We start from the raw sequence: 21187 nt of genomic DNA on the forward strand, positions 1-21187 counted from the left end.
GCTCAAACTCATGTCCATAGAGGCGATGATGCCATCTAATCGTCTTATCCTCTGTTGCCCCATAGGTAAAAAAAAAAAAACAAAACACCCTCCTAAAAAAAGATGTTTCCTTTTGTAAAACCAGTCCCCTAAATAACAGCACATAACAAAGTACAAACGCTTCTTCTGGGCTCACAGCCCTGAAGCAGCCAGGAAAGACCATGAATTGCTTGAGCTGCTCTACTAGAGCAAGTCGCTTGGATCTGTGCCCTGGGGAGCCTCAGAGCCATAGTACACGGACATTCCAGAAGCTGCCCGGACTGTGTGGGTACGATCTGGAGCAGTCACAAAACCATTCACAAAGTGGATGGTTGTTTAAAAAAAAAACAAACAAAAAAACCCTTGGGTGAGAAATGGAGACGCTATCCAGTTTATTTCAAATTTAGATTGCCTTTGATGTCTTTATCCAGATAATTTTTAAAAAGAAACTTGTAGTGAATTGGGGATGAACAGTGCACATTGGAAAAAAAAAGAGAGAGAGAGAATGCTAAGACAAATTTTCTTTTACTACATTTACAAGTTTCCAGAGAATATGGTATTTAGAGGCATATGAATAGCACAATAACTCACCCCCCCCCCACACAGTCTTTCCAGAAACAATTCAAAAACAGGTAAGCAAAAGGTAGCAGGTGTTCCAGAGACTTATCTAAACTCTTAGAAAAGATGAAAAGGGAAAAACTCCTAGAATAAAAGATGAAAAGGGAAGTTTTTCTATACAAATATCACATGAAATTACCTTAGTAGAGAAAATCAAATCCAATGAAGGCGATACTAGGAGATGACATGGACAAGAGCAATCTATCTCCATGGGACCTCTCTCCACTAACATTCCTAAGTCTTTTGCTTCTATCACAAACTTAGACTGAATTTATTTGTAAATAAATATCTTATCTCTTCTAGTATACTTTAAACCTCCTGAATGCAAAAGTCAAGTCTTTGAATCCTGAGAAAGTTTTGCAACACTGTAGGCAATAATCATCAAAAGTCTGTAATATTAATGGAAGGATATAATAATGAATGACATACCATGTTCAAATTTATTGAAAATCCAGGAAAAATACAGGTATATCAATCATGGTCACACTGGTAAGAGAAAATGCTTACCTAAAGGTAAATCAATAATAACCAGGAATTCCCTTTTAAATAGATTAGATGTTGGAAGAAATGGGGTTGCTATTCATGGTGCCATTACGTGTTTTTGAAAAACATTCCGTTCTACAAAATTATGCACTAAAAACAACAGGACTTACGGGCAAACCACTGCACAACATCTAAGAATCTGTAACTAGAGAACTAACAAAAACATTAACAACACTACTTAAATTACTGGCATAGTTAAATCTACTGGTGTGTGCACCTAGCAACCGTAGCAGCCTTAGTCGCCAGGGGCTCCCACTTCTTTGAGATGTTGGTCCTGTGGATATTCATTGCCAACAGAGACTATTTTCATACTAATTAGCCCAAGGATTATTAATCCATTTTTCATTAATTCATTGTTTAAATACAGGGGGAAATGTCTTTGCAGCTTCTTTATGTGCCCCTGTAGCATTTCATGTAAGGCATTCTTTGCAATAAAAGATATTTCTGTAGATTTTCCATTTTTTTCTTTATGATCTTCTTATTTTGCTTCACATCTACTTGTAAGAAAGCTTGTCTTTGATTGTAACACATTTATTGTGCTGGGAAAAATCATGTCGGAACCAACACAATGTCTGGGTTAAACTAACATCATTTCTAAATGCTTGTGAAATAATTATAGCAAAGAAATACATATTTTGAACAGGTTAAGACTGGTAAATGGCTAACCCAGGTATTGGCATATGTGACCTGAGTTTGCAGGAGTAACTGTGACAGTTGTAATGATGACAACATATACTGCAATATGTGTTGCGAGCAACATGTACTGAGGCTCGTTGTGTGCCAGGCATGATGCTACAAACACTTAGTATGGATTGTCTCCTTTTGCTTCACACAGACTCTATGAAGTAGATAAAGACATATATATTTAAAAAGATCAAATATTGATCTCTGCCCAAGGTTACAAAGCTGCTAAGTGGTGAAGCTAGGATTTGAATCTAGATCTTTCTGCCTCCAAGGCTTCAGCTTTTAATAATCATAATGAAATAGTATTTCTCATTCATGAAAGTGTGATGTGAATCTGCAATAGTAACTGACAATGGAGCCCAGTAGTCTTTACCCAGCTGGTATGTGTAAACGTAAGTGTGGACGATCTATGTATGTAGAAAACCACTGAACATTAGACAGTGCTTATCATTTTTTGCAGATATAAACTTTCTGGCTAGGCTGGTGAGGAAAATCTTTGCACATGGCCAAAGGGGAATTCCAGAAGTGTGACAGCTTCTTCTCAGTTCTTTCCAGCTGGGTCAGAAGCTGCTGTGATGACTCAAGCTACGCGAGGGCCATGGAATGGACACACAGGCGCACTTCTGAATTCCACACAAGCATCAGACTGTACAGGGTGGGGGTGGAGGTAATTATGATTGGGGAATTCCTATTCAGTGAGATCTAGGACTCTAGGCATGGTTGCCAACAAAATGATTTTGGGGGAGGGGACCTCCCCGGTGGTCTAGTGGTTAAGAATCTGCCTTCCAATGCAGGGGACACCGGTTAGACAGCTGGTCAGGGAACTGAGATCTCAAATGCCTCGGAGCAAGAAAGTCAACACTCCATAACTAAAGAGTCCGTGTGCCACGACCACAGGGCCCACGTGCTCTGTGTACCATAACTAGAGAACCCGTGCACCACAACTAGAGGGAGAGAGCCATGCTTTGCAACGAAGAGCCCGCACACTACAATAAAAGATCCCATAAGCCACAACTAAGACCTGATACAGGCAAAAATACAGACGGATATTTAAAAGCGATTTTGGTGGAATGTTGACTCCTAATTTAAATTCTATTTAACTATGCATTATGCCCTCATCATATGTCTGGCATTAACTATGCCAAGTGTTTGGGCTACAGAACATAATAGTCCATCACGACCTCACACGCCCGTGGAGCTAAAGGTAGGCATGGCCTTGAACAGATTCCATGCCAGGCACTCTTCTTGGCATTTCATATGTATCAACTCATTTCATTCTCACAACCCTATGATATATAGACTGATGTTCTCCTGATTTTATACATGATGAAACTGAGGTACAGAGAGGTTAAAAAACTTTCTGGTGAGCAATGTGGACCTAGGATATGGACCTAGGCTGTTGGAGTCTAGAACCTCTGTTCTTAGCCTCTTCTTACTAGCCTTCTTCCTCTTACTAGTTCTTCCTCTTCTTACTATCCTCTTCTCTGGTAGAAGGAGACAGAGTGGTTAAAAAATTGTAATGTGGGGCTTTAAGAAAAATTACAGACACAGGTACACAATGGAACATTAGTAGAGGAGAAAGTGACTAACGCTGCCTCAGGTGCGAGGGTGGATGGCAGTTTGGGAGGAGTGCCAGTTCAGCACATCCTTCCCTGTGGATGTCAAATGGTCACGAGGGACAGCAGATACAGCAGCACCAGCAAAGGCACGGAGGTGGGAAATGGTCCAGCATGTCTGCAGGTTGCTATCACTGAAACAAAGTCAACCGAGCAGGTGGTAGGAGATGAGTGCACAAAAGGAGAGAGATCAGATGCAGGAAGAAATTTATACTATGAACGGGCCATACCAAGGAGTCTGTTTTCAGGTGGAAAATAATGAAATAGATTTTAAACGGGTGGGGAGAGGTGGGAGGTGGTGACGGAAATATAAAACTCAATTTGCCCTTCTGAACCTAGGCTTTTGACTCCAACAGCTTAGGTCCAAATCCTAGGTCCACCTTGCTCACCAGAAAGTTTCTTAACCTCTCCGCACCTCAGTTTCATCACCTAGAAAATCAGGAGAACATCAATCCATCAATCATAGGGCTGTGAGAATGAAATGAGTTCATACATGTAAAGTGCCAAGACAAGTGCCTGGCATGAAGCATGTTAAGGAAAGAGGGTGAAACGTAGGAGTAGGATCTCCCAGTGAGAAACCAAAGCACTGGCGATGGGAAAGGGGAAGGGGGGGTGAGTGGAGAGATTTTCTGAGGTCACTCGGACTTGTTGATCCAGGTGGGTAGTGGGGGAGATGGGGGAGGAGGTTTGTTCATTAGAGTAAAGCTTGATTTTCACAAAAGCCCTCACTGTGTAATTTAAGTTAGTTCAACAGCCTTGCCTGGGAACGTGGACTTAAAGGGACACTGAGTTTATAGACATATGGGATGTGGCTCATTCCCAGTATTATTTTCACCTTCTTTCCTATAGTGTCAAGAGCCCCCCACCCCCTGAAGAAAAAGCAATGGTTTGCTCTGCTGATTATGGGTTTCATAATACATCATACATGCTCCCAGAGCCACTCTGCCTATTATATTAGCTGGGGATGCCCACTGACAGATAATTACCACCTACTGTTCCTGTACTGTAATAATGATCATTTATCTCCTTTTACCTTTTTTTCCAAGTAACAAAGATGGTGGAAAAGACCAAGAGCCAAAAGCCAAAAAACAGTTAACATTTCCATGCTTACAGCTTCCTCCTTGCCTTCAGTGAGCTGGCATCTGTTTCTCTGCTCTGTCCCAGCTACTAAGTGGGAAGCTCTTGGGCTCTATGGAACCTGGGTAGTGTTCAGAAGCAGAGCCCACTCAGCGAAGGGCGAGGCCACAGCTGGGTGGATGAGTCATGCTGGATCTAAGACAAGTGGTCTCAGAAATTTGGTGGTGATGGGGTAATGGTTGGGGAGGAAGATACGGGGCTGCTGCCTTTTCCAGGAAATTGGTTAGTCAAATAATTCTGGTGGGGAAAGAATTGAGGGAAAAAAAAACAAACAATAACACAGCCCACTTACTGACACAAGAAATCAGATCATTAAATCTTTCCTTAGGAAAGAGGGGGTTTTCCAGCCCACGGAAGTAGAGCTTTAGAACGCCAGCAACTGAGTTAATATCACGGTTACTCTGATCATCAGCCAAAGGGTTTTCACCTAAAAAAAAAACCCAGCAAATTAGTTACATGCACATTGCTTCTCTTTTTATTTCTGAACAAAAATATGTTTCTATACTCACACACATTTCTATATATACATGTATCTTTTAATTACATACTACTAAAAGATTACATGCTACTAAAATTAAAATAATTGGTTTAGATATTCTACCCCATGATTAACCTAAAAATAGTTGGCCAAAATAAAGCTTTTTTTCTATCATATGCTACCAAATAATCCCTTACAAATTACCTAAAAACTTAAAATAAAATATTGTGGGATTTATAATTGGACCTAACTTTTTTTTTTTTAAAGCTAAAATCTGTAATCTTAGTTTGACATGAATTCAAATACTACACTCTGTGTCTTGCATCCTACTGGGGAAAAAGAAACAACATAGGTCTGTCTGGCTATGCTGTATGGATCAGGAAAATTTATCAGAAATATTATAGGACTCAACTAATTGTGAATACCATTAAATACCATTAAATAAGTGTTTCTCAAAGTGAATGGTGGTGTTTATAGCACATTTGAAAGTTGACTTCAGCAGTAGGAAATTTTGAAATCAGACAGGAATTTGAAAACGTACCCTTAACAGTACCAAAGAATGTATATAAAAAGTGGGAAATTTATATATCACAAACATAAAATCACATTATTCTTTATGGTGGGTGCTTTTAAAATATTAGGTCACGTTCCTGAGAACTAAACTGAAATAAAATTCTTAAGAAGTTCAACATAACGTGCAGCCTTAAATCAAACTCCGTTTTTTATTCATAGGTCTGCTCTTCTAAAGTTCACAAAAATTGTACACTGCATTTTAACTTTTCTTTGCCTCTTGGGGCAGTTTATTTTCAGGGACTTGTGGTTCCTTTTTCTCTGCTTCTAGGGCAGGAAATCACTGAACATGAATTCACCAAAACAATTTTTTTTTGCCCACTGTGAGAAAGCCTCACCCAAAGAGATCACAAACAAACAACAAAAACCAGGGGAATGTCCAAGGAAAAGTAAGAAAACCATTTCTGCCTACAACGGTTGGCACAGGAACCTGATGCCTTACTATATTTCAATTTATCTTGAATATGGTCCATGTAAGAGACTTGGACACTTAGGCTCTTGAGGGGAGACTCCTCTGCTCTATACATCATATCACTCAGAGGATTTGGAAGAGGAAAAACAATCTGGCTCCAAGTTGACTTCTTCAACCACGGTTTCAAACTTGGCTTTGTACCAAGTCTGAGTCAGGACAAATAGGACCAAGAGAGGTGGCCCTGTCTCCAAGCCATGATGTCCCTCCCTCTGCATCCTTGGCTTGACTTTCAGGCAAGGGCAGGAAGGTGCAGATGTATCCAAAAGCAGACATAAGACAAATCATTTTAATAGGAGAGCATTATGAGCTAAGAGCCACCACTTAAGAGTTAAGCACTTTCATGGCTTCTATCTATTTCTCACACCAATCCTAGAATTTTGCAGTTGAGGAAACTGAGGCCAAAGTAAGAGATTAGTCACTTGACCCAAATCACACAATTAGTAAATGCAGAAGTGTGATTTGATTCTAGGTCTGCCTGATACTCATCATAATGTGTGAATGAACAGTTCAGGAGGACTTATTTGACAGTCAATTGGGATCAAGAATAAGGCACCAACTAAGGTCACAGGGATGGAGTCTAGAGATGTCAATGAGAGGAAGAAGAGCTCCTGACAAAGGGAGTAGACACGAAGCTTGGATGAGTCACCTCAAACACCTGCTATGCAGGCCACAGCTGTTCTTGCCACTTTTCTAGAACCCTTTCATGAGCCACCTTTGATAGCGTGCTGAGGATTACCAATGCTGGTCCTAAACCAAGGATACAAAACCCATATGCTTTTCTAGACTTGATAACAAAGCCTTATGAGTTTGGCTTCATTTCTCAGCTATTCTAAATAGATTCTTAATTCAACATCCAAAAAGAAAGAAATGCAGAGAAGGGTTTTAAAGACATATAGGATGAGTATGCCACTTTTCTCTACAGAAAATGATGACTTTTTAACAAAGTTTGCTTATAGGTACAGATGTGCAATTACCTCTCTCAAATGAATTTTTAATATCATTGACTTCCACCTGGGAACCAGACACTCTGAAAATCCCCTGATGCTGAAGACCTAAAGAGAACAGAAGGGAAAGAGCATGAGAGATTCCATCACATCCTTCAGGTTCCCTTTTTCCCAACCATTAAGTATTAAAAGGAAAGACACATTTACTGCAAGATTCCTAGTAATTGTTTAAGGTAAGAACACTGCAGTTTAGGGCTTACCATAGAGATTTATGAACCGAATACAGCTTTCCACAATGAGGGGGATGATCTGTCCTGAGTCCTGGGTCAAGAGATGGAAACCAGTTAACAGCAGAGCAGAGGCACAAATCACATATAACAATAAAGCTTATAGTTAACCCTAATTAAGGAATGCATTTCATTCATTTAGATGATCATTTCCAAACACACTCCCACTAAAATATTCTTCAAGGGCCAAATATAGAATTATATATGACCAAAGGTATATTTCAGTTCTGAGGCAAACCAAATTAAATACGTTGAAGGCAATTCTGTTTCAACTCACTCTGCTATGCCTAAGGATGCCATAGCTAATTCACCTTTTCTAGTTGCATGTGGGCTCACATACCAAAATGAATTATGTAAATCACTTAATATTTAAAAAGGTTACTTACACAAGTAATTAATCTAATGGACCTAAAAAGAGCTGAGTATATTCTAACCGTAGCATCTTAGGACTGACTGACTGTACTAGTCAACAAACACAACTGTTCAGCCATCTCAGGATCCTCTCTGTAGCACCCCCGAGAGTCCACCATCTAGATGATGACAGTTATAAAGGGTCTCTGTGTTTCCAGATGCATAACATGAGAAGTGCTTTATAGCTGCTCATAATGTGTCATGTATTTATTTAGTTTGCATCAGATCTGACTCACCCTCTAAAGATTTTTCATTGCTATATTTTCATGTTTTAAGGATGGAGAAAAAAAATGGCACCAATGTGCACCCCATTAGATCTTGTTTTCTTAGAAGGGACATTTCTCGGCCTTCTTTCTCTACATCTTGTAATACAGGCATCACACTCTACTGAACAAATGTGAATTCTGCAAATGTATTAAGACATGTATAGGATGACAAATGAGATGAAGGAGCTGCTGAGGTCACAATTAAATACGTGTCAATGCCATGCACTCCATGTAGTTAAAGAAGGTTACTGACTACGGAGTTATTTTTCATCTACTTTTCAGATTCTGCTCTTTCAGGAATTAGAGCTTTAAAGAAAGTATGAAGGTTTCAAACTTTAGCTGAAATTAGGCACTAATTCATGGGGAATTTTATTCTGCGACACAAGAAGAATTTGGTTGTCTCAATATGTTAGAACAATTACGAATCCACTAACCTTTCCAATTAAGAAAAGTGGAAGGAGTGGAAATAGACTGTAGTCCAGCAATCTAACTTTTTACTGTTCCTAGAATGGGTAATATACTTCTTGAGGGAGAGTTTCATTTTCAGTTTTAGGACAATATAAACAGTGTATAAACCAGTTAATGGCTCAATTACTTCTGGAGCCTGCATTAAGTTTCTCTAATTAGGCAATCTGTTTCAGGAGCATAAACTTTATTCATTTCTTAAAGAAGATCCTGAAGAATAACAATGCTTTTTTAATGTGAACTAGCTGGCTCAAGAATGGCCATATTATTTTATCAAAGCTTACTAACTATGAGAGGGGATATTTTCTTTAGGATACAAGTTTGTTTCAGGTAATGTAACCTTTATATGAACAATTCCTATAACACTGTAATCTAGAAGAGCAACAAATATTTAAATGTAAATGATGAAAGGAGACTATTAGTTGGCAACCTGGCTGAACTTAGTATTAAAACAAAAAGGGAAACCAAGAATAAAAGGTTATTAAAAGAAAAATGTTTGCACTAAGAAAGTTCTAAATAGAAATGTCTTAGGTTTTCATATTATTTTAAAAATATTTTCATCTTTACTCAGCTAATTGCTAATCCTTCAGCTATCATTAGTATTTCATTTCATATAATGAATTTTGGAGCCAAGAAATAATGAATGTGCATGTTTTAATTTAATTTCATGGATGCCAGATGCTTTGGTAGAAAATATTTTACAGGAAGTGAAGCAATGGGCTATGCTCCACTGACCATTCAAACAAATCCCTTTGTGTCTCAGTTTCCCCATGGGAAATAGAGGAAAAATAGCTTTTTCCTTGTTGTGTTACAGTGATATTGTGGGGATCTCAACTGACGGAGCACTTTTCAAAAGTGTAGAGATCACGATACCTGCTGTTTCACTGTTGGGCCAAAGATTCTTTAACACTCTATCTGGAACCGAGAGGAGCTTACAGAAGTTAAGTTTTCCCTGCTAGGAGTTTGCTCCTCCTTTCATGCCTAAATTTGGTTTCCTTTAACTATTCTTAATGAAAAATCTTTCAAAAACATAATATGTGCCTTTCTATGATCTTAAGCAGTCATTCTTATACTGTGTTATCAAATATAATGGAATCATACGTCTACCTCTTCGAGCTGTTCTATATTCTCCTTCTCTGCCAGGCCATCAGCTGCACATCTCAGCGCTTTCATTTGATCGTTCCCTTCTCTCTACCTAATTTGCCCCTGTTTGTAAGCCCTGGGCTGGGAAACCAGATAATCAAATTTGACAATAATTTTATATTAAATTAGAGCCAATAAGGCTCTTCTGGGTTTAAGGCTAATAGCAACAGACTCGTGATTGCTCTTTAGGTTGTCCAGTGGCTTTCACTCAGTTCCAGGGTTAGGATTCATTTTTAAAGGTTGCCGGAGGCTTTAAATTTCTTCATGTATGTATGTTTGTATGGGTCTATCTATCCATATTCATGCACACACACATATTTTGTAATCATTAGTGTACATATTCAATAAAAGATATGTCTTTAAAGAAAGTAAGACACCGTAACATAGTATTAAGGGAGGTTACCAATGATGTAGTTTCCTATATAAATTCAGTCATCGGAAACATTGCATCCTAGGTCGTTGTTCTCTATTTTGTATAATTTACATGAGAGTCCAATATCCAGTATTAAATGTGCACTTGGTATTTAATATTGACTCTCTTATCAAATATATACAAAATTTGGTATATTTGCCAAATACATAATGTAAAACCTAAGCATTTATCCAGTTTTAGTAGAGGACTACTCCCCTTAAAATCAGTGTTTGATTTATATAATTCTTTTCTAAGTAAAACCGGTCTAATTTCCAACTGCAAACACTTTTCTTTTAAAGACCTTAAAAAATCCAGTTAAAGCCAAGCATGACTGTGATTTGAAAATGGTATCAAGAGTGAAAGAGGCTGTGCCCGCGACTTCCCTCGAGCACAGTACCTGATGTCTCGCGTGTGAATTCCTTCGTCCTCGGCTAGAAGCATTATCAGAAATACAGGGTGAAAAAGAAGACAGAGTAAACACAGCAGAGCTCCAGATACAGACCACACGGCCTTACAATTTGTCCAATATAATGAATTCCTCAAGTCATGGGAAATCGAAACTTGCTGTGCTTCAAAGCTAGCCTAACAATGGACTTTCAGATATATTTTGTGCCGTCTCATTTGCATGAGTAGAACTAAAGCATTTTATCAGGTAGCTCTTTTCCTTTTTGTACAAATTATGGCTTTTTTTTTTTTTTAAGAAGAGGGCTTTCTCTTTTGCCAGTATAATAATACCCATGTTTATTCCCTCTTCTGAAGGCACTCAAACCAAACAGTCTTTCCTCTCTGACTTCAGGAAATATTATATTGATTTTCTGGGAAAGCAAAGAGCCCCAGGACAGACTTGGACATAATGACCTGCCTCCTTTTATGAGAGGCTGAGACCATTATAGTAAGAAGCGTGGAGATCAGCCACCCAGATGGCTGGTGCCAGTACCTTGATGAATGTTTCCAAATCCCCATTAAACAACTTAGCATTATACTGTGAGCGGGGTCTGGACTTCCTGTGTTTCTGGGGCTTAGGGGGAACATTTGGAGGCCTAAGGGAGGGAATATAATTACTGAGCATGGCAGAAATCAAACAACAAATGAAACACCCATAGGTCACATCAAAATTACAGGACACAGGAATTCTTGTGTTCCTTCCCCACCCCCACTCCCACCCACGGAGGAGAACAGTCCTTTCCCTTTCCCATTTATTTACTTTGATGGCAACCCCGCTCCAGTACTATTGCCTGAAAAATCCCATGGACAGAGGAGCCTGGTAGGCTATAGTCCATGGGGTCGCAAAGAGTCGGACACGACTGAGCGACTTCACTTTCCTTTCCTTTATGCATCAAAACCCATACCAGCTATTTAGTCACAGTATTCTTTTCTTGTAACTGACATTTGTTTGTTTGTTTTAAAAATGGTAAGCATCACCGAATGAAACTGCAAGCTCTTTGGCCAAGCATTATAAACCAACATCTGTGTTATTCGACTTGTAGGTCACACAAAAGACACAACATGTCGTAAAAATGCAGACTCTGAAAGATCCAGTATGAGAAATTAAATGCAATATTTTTACTTACAACGTAATTCTTCAAGGCAAATAACATTACATCTATTTGATATTCCTCAGGTAGTTAATAGGATTTTATTTTATGTAAAATAAGCTATTAATGGGTCACAAGTGAAAAACAGAGTTTTGTTTCAAAGCTACTTCTAGGGGTAGTAGGTCCAGGCTCACATGAATTATTATTTCTTTAAAACAAACTAGTTCATCACCTAACTATCTGGAGAGAATTATGATGCACCTATTTATTCTGTTCTGAACTCTCTCCATCCCCAGTCTGCTTGCTGTGACAGACAAGTCAGTCTCTCTGGCATAGGCACATCCAGGGTACCATGTACGATATTTAGAAACCATGCACCATCTTGCTTTGTAACTGGAAAGAGGGAAACTTCTGTCCTCTCCCTTTAGAACAAAGAGATCCAGGATCACATGACTCAACTTCTACAACTCTCTTGCAAGGAATACATGGAAGAAGAGACTGAAGACCTTTCTTTGGACATTTCGATTTGAACTCCTTACTTAGAAGGCAGATATGAGGTTACATGGGCTTCCCTGGTGGCTCAGATGGTTAAGAATATGCCTGCAATGCAGGAGGCCTGGTTTCGATCCCTGCGTTGAGAAGATCCTCTGGAGAAGGGAATGGCAACCCATTCCAGTATTTCTGCCTGGAGAATTCCACGGACAGAGGAGACTGGTGGGCTACAGTCCACGGGATCGCAAAGAGTCAGACACAACTGAGTGACTAACACTTTCACTTTCGTGAGGGTATATACCACATTTGGAAATCAGGTAAAGCCCCTTATTAAGCTGCAAACTGTCTAGGAAGAACTTCCTTTTCAGTTCATTAAAGTTCAAAAAGACCAGTTTAAAAACAAAGACCCAAGAGTTTATGCGGAAGCCTGGCTACCTTTCTAAGATATCACTACAGCAATTGTGACAGCCAGGGGAACAAACTTGCTGATAACTGCCTCCCACAGCCAAATTTTAAGACTTTCCAACAGGTGGGCTCATATAACTGATAGGGTATACAGCAAGCAATGCCTGAAGCTCCATGGTGCTTGAGAGGCTGAAAGGAGCCTTTGCAAGTGTCTAGACGCAAATATGGAAAATTCCACCAAGTAGAAAGTCATAAACTACCATTGCTGAAATTTCTGAAACTTCGTTTATACACTGAATTCTGTGCCATTCACGGAAGAAAGGATCTGGTGGGTATAAACAAACAAAACAACTGCCTCCCAATGAATTTAACCATATGTGCTTGACCTCATCCACTCTTTTCCTTATTTTATAAGTATTTTAAAATGCATAGCTTATTTTTATTCAAGTATGGTAAGGCCAACATATCGGAAGACAACTGTCATTGGAAAGATTGTTTCTTACTCACAGTTCCCAAGAGGTAGGGGCATGCTGCTGCATGGGGGTGAGGGGAACACGGGGAAATATCAGTCAGGAGGAAGAAACAGTGAGGGAAAATGTGAGCCTTTGCTGTGGTTCCCATGGGAAGGAACAGGCAAGGCAGGGTAAGCAGGCTAGTCCTTGAATGCAAGGAGATCAAACCAGTCCATCCTATAGGAAATCAACCCTGAATATTCACTAGAAGGACTGATGCTGAAGCTCAAGCTCCAATACTTCGGCCACTTGATGCGAAGAGCCAATTCACTGAAGAAGACCCTAGTACTGGGAAAGACTGAGGGCAGGAGGAGAAGGGAGGGAGAGAGGATGAGATGACTGGATGGCATCATCAGTTCAATGGATATGAGTTTGAGCAAATTTCATAAAATAGTGAAAGCCAGGGAAGCCTGATGTGTTGTAGTCCATGGGGTCACAAAGAGCCAGACACAACTGAGTGACTGAATGACAAGGCCTTGAATACTTTCAGTGGGCTCTGGGGGATGGGAGCTGTCCCTAGTTGTCTGGCAAACTGGCCTTCGGGTGACTGGGGAAGGTAAATAGTGGCCCTACATATAAAGGCTTGAAAAAAGAGGTGGTTGAGGGTATGGGCTCTGGACTGGTTGCTTTATATACAAAAGGCACACTCGTAAGAAAGCCCTTTACTATCTCTAGGAACTGACTAACTGTTAGAGGGACAGTCCCTCCAGGGTCAGCAAGGCCCCAGGAAGACAAAGCATCAAATACAGAAACTAGAAAAACGTGGTTATTATGACAAGGTCCAACAGAACTTCACATCTGGTGCTATCTGGAGCAGGTGATGAAGCTAAACCCCACTCCAGTACTCTTGCCTGGAAAATCCCATGGACGGAGGAGCCTGGGAGGCTGCAGTCCATGGGGTCGCTAAGAGTCGGACACGACTGAGCGACTTCACTTTCCCTTTTCACTTTCATGCATTGGAGAAGGAAATGGCAACCCACTCCAGTGTTCTTGCCTGGAGAATCCCAGGGATGGGGAAGCCTGGTGGGCTGCTGTCTATGGGGTCACATAGAGTCAGACACGACTGAAGTGACTTAGCATAGCATAGCATAGCATAGCATAGCAAGGGAATAGGAACACAAGCTCATTCTGTTTGGTTACTTATTTGTGGGACAAGCAAATACTGCAGCTGGAGGCAAAGCCCTGGAGAATTATTCCCGCATAGCTGAGAGATGTAGAGCACCTTCTGGCTGAGGCTAACAGAGGAATGTCTTGAGTCTTCTACCAGAAGTCTGAGAAGTGCCTCTCTTGATGACTCTAAAGTATGAAACAAATGTGAAAATACTAAAGCTGGGAGAGGGACCTGAGGTTAGAATAAACTGTCTGAGAGCTCATCAAGGTACTTCCCATGGCAGAGTTGGTTTGGCAGGCAGACTGGTGTACTGATGGTTCTGGCTCTACTATGTACACGCCAGGTGGACGCCAGACTCTATGTTCATTCAACATTTGAATTGGATGACTCGTTCTGGTCCTGTACCTGCCACACAATTTCTGGATAATCTGGCTTTCCATGTAGAATGCCCATGTGGATGAGAGGAAGTACCAGTCAGAAGGATGTGAACATTAAGTCTGCTGTGGTGGTTTAGTCGCTAAGTTGTGTCCAACTCTTGCAACTCCATGGACTGTAGCCCACCACGCTCCTCTGTCCATGGTTTTCTCCAGGCAAGAATACTGGAGTGGGTTGCCATTTTCTTCTCCAGGGGATCGTCCAGTCTGCTGAGCAATTATATTAATAGCAGTCATTGAGAATTTACATATTTGTACTCCTGCCTTTAAAAAAATCTTTTAAAGGGGTACCTTATATGAATTATAATTTATAAACAGGTAAAAGAGTTGATACTGTAAAGGAGACATTAACTGTGATACAAGTGATATATAACATGCAGGAGTAATATGCCTCTTTGTTACTGACATAGGGAAGAAAAACCAGTATTTTCATAAAGTTTAGGTAAGTCAGTGGCTATATCTTTCTAGTTGGTTCACCAAGATATAAGAGGGGTTTCCTTTTGAATAAACTACCTAGCAAGAACATCACAGAATCTGAAAATCAACCTGACCATTACTGCAACAGACATACCAGTGTTCCAAATGCCTCCTACCTCAAAGAGAACTCAACTTTAAAAGTGCAATGTCTTGTTATGTCAATTAGAAGAATTTCTGGCTGTTGCACAAATGTTGGCAGAGAAAAAGAAAAGTTGCCATAAACTTTCCCGAACCCAAATCAGAATCTGCTTCCAAAAAGGCTTTTCCTTCTCAGCAGTAGCTTCAAAATCCTTCCAAGAATTTATAAAAGGGGGAAAAAAAGGAAGAACAAAAGGAAGTGCAATACTGTACTAAGCATTAAAAGTTAAAATTTTAAAGCAAACCAAACAGGGACTGAGCTAAAATCCAAGAATATTCAACACAGCTCTAGTTTTTATGACATACAGAAGCAAGAAGTAACTAGCCAGACACTGTACATACGCACATAATATTGCTTGTTAATTAAATTACCAAAAGTCTTATCAGACTCTTTTTAGAAACTTAAAGTGCTTTGGATTAGATAAATCAAAGCCATTCAATTTCTATCCTTTTTTTTTTTTTTTTAAACTGATGCTACTCATTAAAGAGCTTTACAATTCCAGTGGGAAACCCTCAGATCTGCCAGGGCAAATCTGGTTTCATGAGAACCCCAAACACTTCCTGTTACTGTCTTGTCAAGCCCAAACTATCTTCCAAGTTCATTAACAAAATATGTTCATTCTTGCAACATTTAATTGGTTGCTGGTTAAAAGAGAGAAGAGAGTGAGACACAATGAATATGTTAAAATATTTTCCTACCTTGTAGTCATATATTCAGCTCTATGACCTGCAGGAAAAAAAAATAAGTCAACTGAATGGAATCAGTGGAATGCATTTGGTAATCTTTTATATCTGTCCCTTGATTTATGATGCTGAGTTTATAATAACTCACACATTTTACGGTGGACAGCATGAAGACAGCATATAAAGACAGACAAAAAATTCAAAGTAAGTATTTCATGAAATCTATACATAAAACTTAATAAATTCCATAGATTAAAGAAATGTTTCACTTGGCAATTTGAGGCAGGGAGCTTTAGTTATTATTATTATTTTTTAAACAAGAAATAGCTGCTTGATCTTAACTGTAAGGTCAAAGATGAAATACAAATAAAACACAACCAAGATTTCAACGTTAGTTATTCCCTCTGTCTGGACTGATAACTGTGAGAGAGAAGCAAGGGGTCACATAGGGTTAGGAGAACTCAATTTCTTTTAAATTGGCATTCTTTCGAGAATATGAAATCAGGCAGAGAGGTTGTACTTTACAATCAGAAATGACATTTGCAGATATGAAAGTACAAGGACATTAAATTATGCTACATTATACCAACTAGTAAGCTAAAAGCCTTTCACAGAATTCCCTGTCATTTAAAACACGAGGTTCTTATGCATTCAGGCTTCTTGGTTTGTTTTAAGCAGCTCTCTTTTTGTGGTGCTGTTAACAATCTGAGCTAACTTCAAGCCTAAATATGTCTATGATGGCTGTCTGTTCTTTCTTATATTTAGGGTGGAGTAGTGGGAAGGGGTGTGGGAGAGTTGAACCATTCAACTGCTTTGTTTGCAAAATGATGATATGGTCTTGAAAGTGCTTGAAAATACAGCTGGCAGAGAAGTGTCATGTTGCAGCACCAACAGGTGAGGCCAGCCCATCAGATCAATGATTCAGGCTTATAGGGCAAGGCCAATACAACAATGATAAGAGAGTGCTGGCCAGCTGGGAACTGTGAGTGAATACTCCCAGGCTGCAACAGAATCTTTTACCCTACATCTGCTTTTGAATAACAAGTAACATTAAGTATTTGGTTAATATCTATTAAATAGGAGGCACCAGTTCATATCAGAGCAAACCTGTCTCAACACAGATGCAGGCTGCTGTAAATCTTGGTAGAATCTATCCTTGGCCAAGACTTGGGGTTAGGGAGTGGGAAAGGGAGATAAATCTGATTTTTTTCCTCCACTATCCAGTTCTACCTATCATTTAACTATAAGTTCCTTCCTTTTGCTGGCTTTCTGCTACTTTAAAAAGAAAAGATAGACACAGAACTCCAGAAGAATTTATAATAGTTATTTCTAAATGGATGGGAGACAAGGTCTATGGGCAAGTGGAGAGAGCAGACAGTGAGCTGAGTGTGATGTCCTAGAGGACGGCCTTCAGCAGGAAGTTGGCTGTACAGGGTTAATGCACAGTGAGAAGACAGGGCTGGAGGTTAATATTTAAGAGCTGCTACTCTTTAGATTGTGTTGGGGCCATGAGAGCGAGCTGAGATCACTGAGGGTCAGTCAGTAGAATGAACAAAGGATTGAGAGCCAAGGAAATAGCTGACTTATACTGTACTGACTGTCATGTTGCATACTTTATTACAACATAAAAGTATGACATAAAATACATGTATTAGTAACAACAAAAACAGCAATGATGTCTAACATTTATCGACACTGTTCTAAGCACTTCCTGTAGAGTAACACAATCTTTATAACTTTATGAAGTAGGTACTATAATATCGCTAGACTGAGCCCATAGAAGACAAGTGACTCGTCCAAGGTCGCATGGTCAGTATGTGGTGGGTCTGGCACTAAAGCCCAGGTTTTTTTTAATTCTAGACCCAAGCTCCCACATATATTGTAAAATGTAAATCTTTTTCTCCCCAGCAAATACTCAGAAAAACCCTAGAAGGCAGGTAGAGATATCTGTCTGCCTCATACGGATAAAGCCAAATACAAAATACTGAAGATTTAATAAATTAAATACATTTTAAAAACAACTTTAATACCTATCAAATTAAAGAGAACCACAGAGGTTAATAACTTCCAAGTGATTCAAAAAGATGTTAATGATAATTCCTTAGAAACTAAATGCTTTTACAATGTTGAAATTTTACTACTTTTGTTAAAGTATCCTAACTGAATAGTCTCTAGATTTAGAAAATGATCATATATAAAATGGCTTAAAATCATTTTGTTCCATCCATCCACGGTTAATAGTATTTGATAAAAAATTAAAAACCTATAAGATACATTCTGATTAATGAATCAAGAGCGAGCTTTGTGAGAACCATCACTCACAGTATAAGCACCACCACCACATCCATTGTTTTTTTCTGCTAATAGTACTCAGTGTGTCCTAACTGATGAATGAGGTTTTATTTTTTAATCAGTATCATCATTAATAGATCAATAACACACAAGCTTAGAAGAAATCTGCTTCCCAGAGAAATGTGAAAGCTTCCAGTGGTCTGAGGATTAGATTTCAATCACTTTCTTTGGAAGGCTACTTAATTATTAAAAACAACAGACAACTCCTTCTTCTACCCCAATACAAGCCATTTGGAGGAAAAAAAAAAAATGATCCAGGATTATCTTGTTCTTGGTACAAACAGCTACTTCGACTACTTTTAAAATTTACTCGAGAATTAGGAAGTGAATTATTTTTCAAGCCCAAATGTATTTTATGTCCACAGAGTAAAAGTGAAAAGCAAAATATAATTTGGTGGCAATCTGAGTCCCCAAACTAGATAAAATATTTAAAATGCACGCAGCTCGCACTGAATGGAGGCATCCTGGATTTTGTCCCTAATGAATGATTGATAAGGACTTGTGGCGTTACTTTCCAGCCCTTTATCTTCCTTAAAAGTACAACTACTGCAGTACTTTTCTAAAAAATATAATTATTCACAATCAGCTTTTCTTTCAAAAGTATATTTGTACTTTGACTCAAAGACAAAGGAGTGAGTGATGATAGTCTATTTAATCCCTATGTCCAGGGCTAAAAACAATATAACATGGAACTCAGGTTTCAGTGTTTGATTATCTGTGTTTAGCAAAAATTACATGGATTTTTACAACCCGTTAACTCCAAATGCTACACTCAAAGAAGCCATGTGAACACCAAGGCTCATTACTAAAATAGAACAAAATTTCTGTGCCTCAGTTTTACAGACATATAGCTCATTTTCCATGCTCGATTTAACATCTATTTCCCTAACCCTAACCCTAATCCTAACCCTAATATGACCAACCTAGATAGCATATTCAAAAGCAGAGACATTACTTTGCCAACAAAGGTCCGTCTAGTCAAGGCTATGGTTTTTCCTGTGGTCATGTATGGATGTGAGAGTTGGACTGTGAAGAAGGCTGAGCGCCAAAGAATTGATGCTTTTGAACTGTGGTGTTGAAGAAGATTCTTGAGAGTCCCTTGGACTGCAAGGAAATCCAACCAGTCCATTCTGAAGGAGATCAGCCCTGGGATTTCTTTGGAAGGAATGATGCTAAAGCTGAAACTCCAGTACTTTGGCCACCTCATGTGAAGAGCTGACTCATTGGAAAAGACTCTGATGCTGGGAGGGATTGGGGGCAAGAGGAGAAGGGGACGACAGAGGATGAGATGGCTGGATGGCATCACTGACTCGATGGACGTGAGTCTCAGTGAACTCCAGGAGCTGGTGATGGACAGGGAGGCCTGGCGTGCTGCGATTCATGGGGTCGCAAAGAGTCAGACACGACTGAGCAACTGATCTGATCTGATCTGATCTTATTTAAAAACAAAGACATCACAAAATGATATAATGGTGTTGCTGAAGGATGAAGAAGATGATGATGACGCCTTTGGCCTTAACTCATCGTGTGTTTTTTTTTTCTATTTCAGTTGTTTTCAAAGATTTGGAATTCTGATATTTGACAGTGCCACTTTAAGAGCCCAATCTAGTTGCTCTGCAATGTTGTAAATCAAAGGACTTACTGGGTCACTGGTAGCCTGCCAAAAGCGAGCAGTAAGACAGGCCAAACACATGTCTGTAGTTACAGTTTCAGCTGTGTACGATCAACTGCTAAATCCCTGAGTTAGGCTCTATTTGTTTTACTATGAGGGCAGTTTTTGCAGCAATGAGCCTAGTATAACTCAGAGATGTGGTTTCTATATAAAAAGTCAAGACTGTCCCCAAATGCACTGTTTAATTCTGACCTTCTAACCTTAGTTAACCAACCCCAGAGTTGGAGCCCTTCTTAAGGGCTCGCCATTGGATAATCTCACTGTGGGACAGGCACCATTAACTTTCCTGGTCGCCCCTTGGTGTAAGCCTATTAATGTGAACAGGGCTTATGTGGAAAGCTGAAGGGCTCACAAGAGCTGAAAGATGGGGCATGTCCTCCACGCTCAGTCTTTCGCTGGGCAAAGCTGCTAGCATCAAGGCCGGGCTGTGACCAACAGCTAGAGTGCCGCCAAGTCTGCACGTGGGCAGGGCTGGGGAGCAGAGAGGTCTGCAGCCAGTGTGTCTGCTGGCCCCGGATGAGAACAATCCAGTTTCTTGTGCAGAAAAAATCCAATTCAGTGAACATCTGGAATACCTGAACACAGCTTGTGTCACTAGGACACTGGAAACCACTGAAAGAAATTACAAGAGGAGAAATCCTGGCACAGAGTTCACCAGGCATGATATAGTTTTATACAATTCAGCAGCTAAAGACAGAATCTGGCTAAAATATAGCCTTAGCCAATAATGGCATATAAAATCATATCAACCAGTGGGGCTTCCTCTCCAGGAGACAGAAGGGAATCTATGTAGAATGAGTACCATAAAGGTTTCAGAATGTGATCAGAGTATTAACACATGTCTGCCTGCAGCGCCAAGAATGAATTCACCCACTACTTCATTCCCTGCAACTCACAATTTCTGAAGTGGTGTCTCCAGTTCTGCAAGTATTCAGCTGCACTTAAGATAATTTATGCTTTGGGATGGGCAATGACCTTGGGGCATCACTGAAATATAAGGCATTTGTGAAAAATGGAAAAAAAGAAAAAGACTTCACATGTTATGAGGAGAAAAACAAGAAAAAGACACAATAGCTGAGGTAAGACAATTATTCAAAGAAAAAAAGGGCTTTTTCTAAGGTTCAAACTTCCGTTACAGAAAAACTGAAAGACTGGTACAGGGAACATTCTTATACCTTCACATAGATTTCCCAACTGGTAACATTTTACAATAATGACTTTATCTCCTCCTCTCTCCCTCATTCTTACATATGTCTTTTTTCCTGAACCATCTGAAAGTAAGTTGCAGAATTAGGACACTTAGCAAGCATT

At 39.6% G+C, this 21187-nt stretch overlaps 1 protein-coding gene across 3 annotated transcripts in view; it reads right to left on the reverse strand.

Annotated features, from left to right (window-relative positions):
- SRGAP1 (SLIT-ROBO Rho GTPase activating protein 1) overlaps positions 1-21187 on the reverse strand; it is a 312480-nt gene that overhangs the window by 32619 nt on the left and 258674 nt on the right. For 2 of the 3 annotated variants that reach the window (XM_019960890.2, XM_070789362.1), the window contains exons 11-15: positions 15868-15895; positions 11002-11104; positions 7341-7401; positions 7111-7188; positions 4909-5043 (exon numbers count right to left, since the gene is read on the reverse strand). In XM_019960890.2, the coding sequence (XP_019816449.2) occupies positions 4909-5043; positions 7111-7188; positions 7341-7401; positions 11002-11104; positions 15868-15895 (405 nt within the window). Of the gene's footprint in view, positions 1-4908; positions 5044-7110; positions 7189-7340; positions 7402-10461; positions 10496-11001; positions 11105-15867; positions 15896-21187 lie in introns of all 3 variants that reach the window. The other variant, XM_019960891.2, reaches the window with a different exon arrangement.

Source organism: Bos indicus, chromosome 5 (assembly GCF_029378745.1).
Source record: "Bos indicus isolate NIAB-ARS_2022 breed Sahiwal x Tharparkar chromosome 5, NIAB-ARS_B.indTharparkar_mat_pri_1.0, whole genome shotgun sequence".
In the NCBI taxonomy this organism is placed as follows: Eukaryota; Metazoa; Chordata; class Mammalia; order Artiodactyla; family Bovidae; genus Bos; species Bos indicus.